At 36.9% G+C, this 3,478-nt stretch overlaps 1 protein-coding gene across 1 annotated transcript; it reads left to right on the top strand.

The window, feature by feature from the left end:
* The first annotated feature begins 868 nt into the window (after nt 1-868).
* LOC137086120 (uncharacterized) lies at nt 869-3,464 on the top strand. The gene is made up of 6 exons (XM_067451986.1): nt 869-1,034; nt 1,142-1,492; nt 1,625-1,978; nt 2,907-3,017; nt 3,121-3,173; nt 3,259-3,464. Exons 1-6 carry the CDS (start codon nt 986-988, stop codon nt 3,346-3,348), a joined length of 1,008 nt encoding a protein of 335 aa, XP_067308087.1. The 5' UTR covers nt 869-985; the 3' UTR covers nt 3,349-3,464.
* The last annotated feature ends 14 nt before the right edge of the window (nt 3,465-3,478 follow it).

Genomic DNA, 3,478 nt, shown 5'->3' with positions numbered 1-3,478 from the left:
AGATATCATTAGTACACACAAACGCAGATACACACATATAGATACCCTTTATACATAAAAACATGTGTTAGAATTGGCATGCAATGGCTTCCATTGATGAACTTCTTATACTCCTTATACAACTTAAATCTTTTTAACATGAAGTGTTTTCTTTCTTCCTCCTCTAGATTTATCTCCTGTTTAGATTTATCTCCTGTTCCACAATATTCTAGTCATTTTATTTTATAGCTGATATTGTAACAAATATTTATTAATTATATTTTGCATGCCGCCACCCTAAGAATTTCTCTCTAAAATGCATTCATTTCATCTAGACGCACCCTAGCGGCAGCAAATCTAATCTAGCAACTCTCAATACACGTCTGAGCTGTAAAAACCAAACTCTGGTCGGGCCAATCACAACGTGTATATATGGTTGGTGGGCGGGGCTTAACATAATGACAGCCGAGTTGCGTGCTTCTAGTAAACACAGAAGTTGGCGAACGGTGGTCTTTCGAATCAGCTTTGACCGCGAGTCTGGAAGACTTGGAGATAAGCTTTTCTCCGAGAAAAGAAGAAAGAACGGCACTGAAGTCATTCTTAAAAAGGGAAGATGTGTTCGGAGTTTAGCCGACCGGATACGGCGAATGTTTAATCAGTCAGCGAGCTCCCCTTCGCCGTCGTTGCTCCGGTTGGTGTAGCGCTATCCTAACGCGTGCAGAGGGAGTTTGAAAGACAACCGTTTATCCCGCCCTTCGGATTGAGCCCTGTCTATGGTGAGTTTCCAGACCAAACATCTTGATGTGGGTCTGGCTTGTCTGGCTACATTCATTTGGCTTGCTGACAAGACGTCTGCTAGTTGCATTTGCTTACTTCAGGAAACGGGCAGTAATTCGTGCATGCAGAGAGCCAGTAGAGTCACATGATGAAACCTTCAGAAAGCATAGATTCATAGACTGAGCAACACATTTAGACAGAAGTGAAAAAGACCCAGGAAGATCATAAAATGGATAACAGCATCTTCATGATACTCTTTCTCTTTCTTCATAAAGTCTGTAAGTAAAAAAAATAACAAGTCATTTTTATCCTTATCATGAACATTTGATAATGCTTTTACTAAACATTTACATCTTAGGAAACTGCTATGTTATTTTTCCAACAGGTGAATATAATTGCAGTGTCGCTCATGTGGATAAGGTCTTATCCGTTCAAGAAGGGGACCGTGTGCTGGTATCTTGTCTTATTTTAGATGATCAGTTACACAAAGCATTATGGTATAAACAGGTTCTTGGAGAGAAACCTGCCCTGATAGTTTCTTCATATTATCCCTCTCAACCCAATGAATATTCTCCAGACATTGAAGACAAGCAACGATTTAATGCAAAGCGAACGGTTGATAGTTTTAACTTAACCATCCTGGGGACTTTGAAATCTGATTCAGGCACGTATTTCTGTGCCGCTGCCTTTGCCAATGTTGTTTCTTTCGGGACTGGAACTATTCTGCTGGTTAAAGGTGAGGATTGTAATACTGTACTCTTTATATATATATATATATATATATATATATATATATATATATATATATATATATATATATATATGATTGATTCCATTTTTTGTCAATGTCTATTTTCTCTCTTATAAGGTGCAGACCTCAAACCTGCAGTTATACAACAGCCCGTGCTAGGTGTTATCAAGCCAGGAAACAATGTGACTCTGCAGTGCTTGGTGCAAGCACAAATGTGTGATAAAGGAGTACAACTAGTCTACTGGTTTAGACAGAGTTCAGACACAATCCATCCAGGAATGGTTTACACTCATGGAGACGTGAACAATGAGTGTGGGAAGAACTTTGCAGCCTCCACTTCTAAAGCGCAGAGCTGCCTCTACAACCTCCCCAAGATGAATGTGGGTCTCGCCGATGCTGGAATGTACTACTGCGCTGTGGTAACTTGCGATGAAGTTTTATTTGGAAACGGCACAACGTTGGTCATTGAAGGTAAGGTTTTGAGAAGTGCACTTTTATCCAAAGCGACTTGTGAAGTAGGAACAATGGAAGCCATTTATTATCAGAGCAATATTTGCAATACATAATGCCAAGTTTGAAAGATATATTAGATAAGATAGATAAGTTAAACACGCTTTTTAAAAATAGATAGATAGATAGATAGATAGATAGAGAGATAGATAGATAGATAGATAGATAGATAGATAGATAGATAGATAGATAGATAGATAGATAGATAGATAGATAGATAGATGATTTTGTTTGAACTCACCATTATGGTGATCAGTATTCCCTTTGGTTGGGCAGTGTTCGCTTTGGTTGGAGCAACCAAAGGGCACCCTGGCCCACAAAACCAGTATTACAAGCTGAACAAGTAAGCGTTCCACTGATGTATGGTTTGTTAGCATAGGACAATATTTGTCAGAGTTACATCTATTTGAAAAGCTGGAATCTGAGGGTGCAAAAAAAAGAAAAGAAAAAAAACTGAATATTGAGAAAATCTGCTTTAAAGTTGCCCAAATTAAGTCCTTAGCAATGCATATTACTACTACTACTACTATATATATATATATATATATATATATAATAGGAAATATGCAAAACATATTCATGGAACATGATCTTTACTTAATATCCTAATGATTTTTGGGATACTATTTTGTTGTTGGCTATTGCCACAAATATACCTGTGAGACTTATGACTGGTTTTGTGGTCCAGGGTCAGATTTATATTATTGTAATTCTCTTCCTATTGATGCAGCGATGCAAATTGAGCAAATTGCTCTTCATAATCATATTCACGTAGGCTTTTATATACTTGTGGTAATGTACTATATAATTATGGGGATTCAATTTAATTTGACTAAATATATTTTGAACAGTAGGTTTATAAGTTTGCACTATGTTTATTGTGTTTCAGATGAATTTAATAATGAGAGAACGCAGTATTTTATTTTAATTGGCCTTGTAGTGCTGTGTACAGTCAGCCTTACCATCAATATATTGCTCTGTTTACCAATGAGAAGAAAAGGTGAGTTATTTCTAAATGATGTGATATAATTCCAGTTTAGGTATTATTATCATTAATCTTAATAGGGTATAACTCTTCTAATGCTTTATTTGACATCTAACAGGAGAAACGCATCAACAAATCCAGACTGCCAGTGATGATACAACCAGAGTTCAGGTTAGGAGAATCAGACGTGTGAGTAACATTTAACTCATGTAATTCAAAAGAGTGCTGAAAAAAGTCTCTTAAATCTTTCTTCTAGTACCGCAACACTGATGACATTAGCTATGCTGCCCTGAACTTTTCCACAAAAAGAGGTCAAAGAAAGAGGACCTTAGACCTGAAGCTGTGATGCTCCAGGAGTGCATTAATTATATTCCACATTTGAGTCTCTAATGATAAAATGTCCTATGCACTTGGTGAGCCTCTGCTTATTCTGCTACGTATTAAAGATGTTTTTTTCAAGAATTGAGCTATGAGTG

Source organism: Pseudorasbora parva, chromosome 1, assembly GCF_024679245.1.
Source record: "Pseudorasbora parva isolate DD20220531a chromosome 1, ASM2467924v1, whole genome shotgun sequence".
Classification (NCBI taxonomy): domain Eukaryota; kingdom Metazoa; phylum Chordata; class Actinopteri; order Cypriniformes; family Gobionidae; genus Pseudorasbora; species Pseudorasbora parva.
Note: the sequence above shows the minus strand (reverse complement) of the source record. Positions and strands in the feature narration are given on the sequence as shown.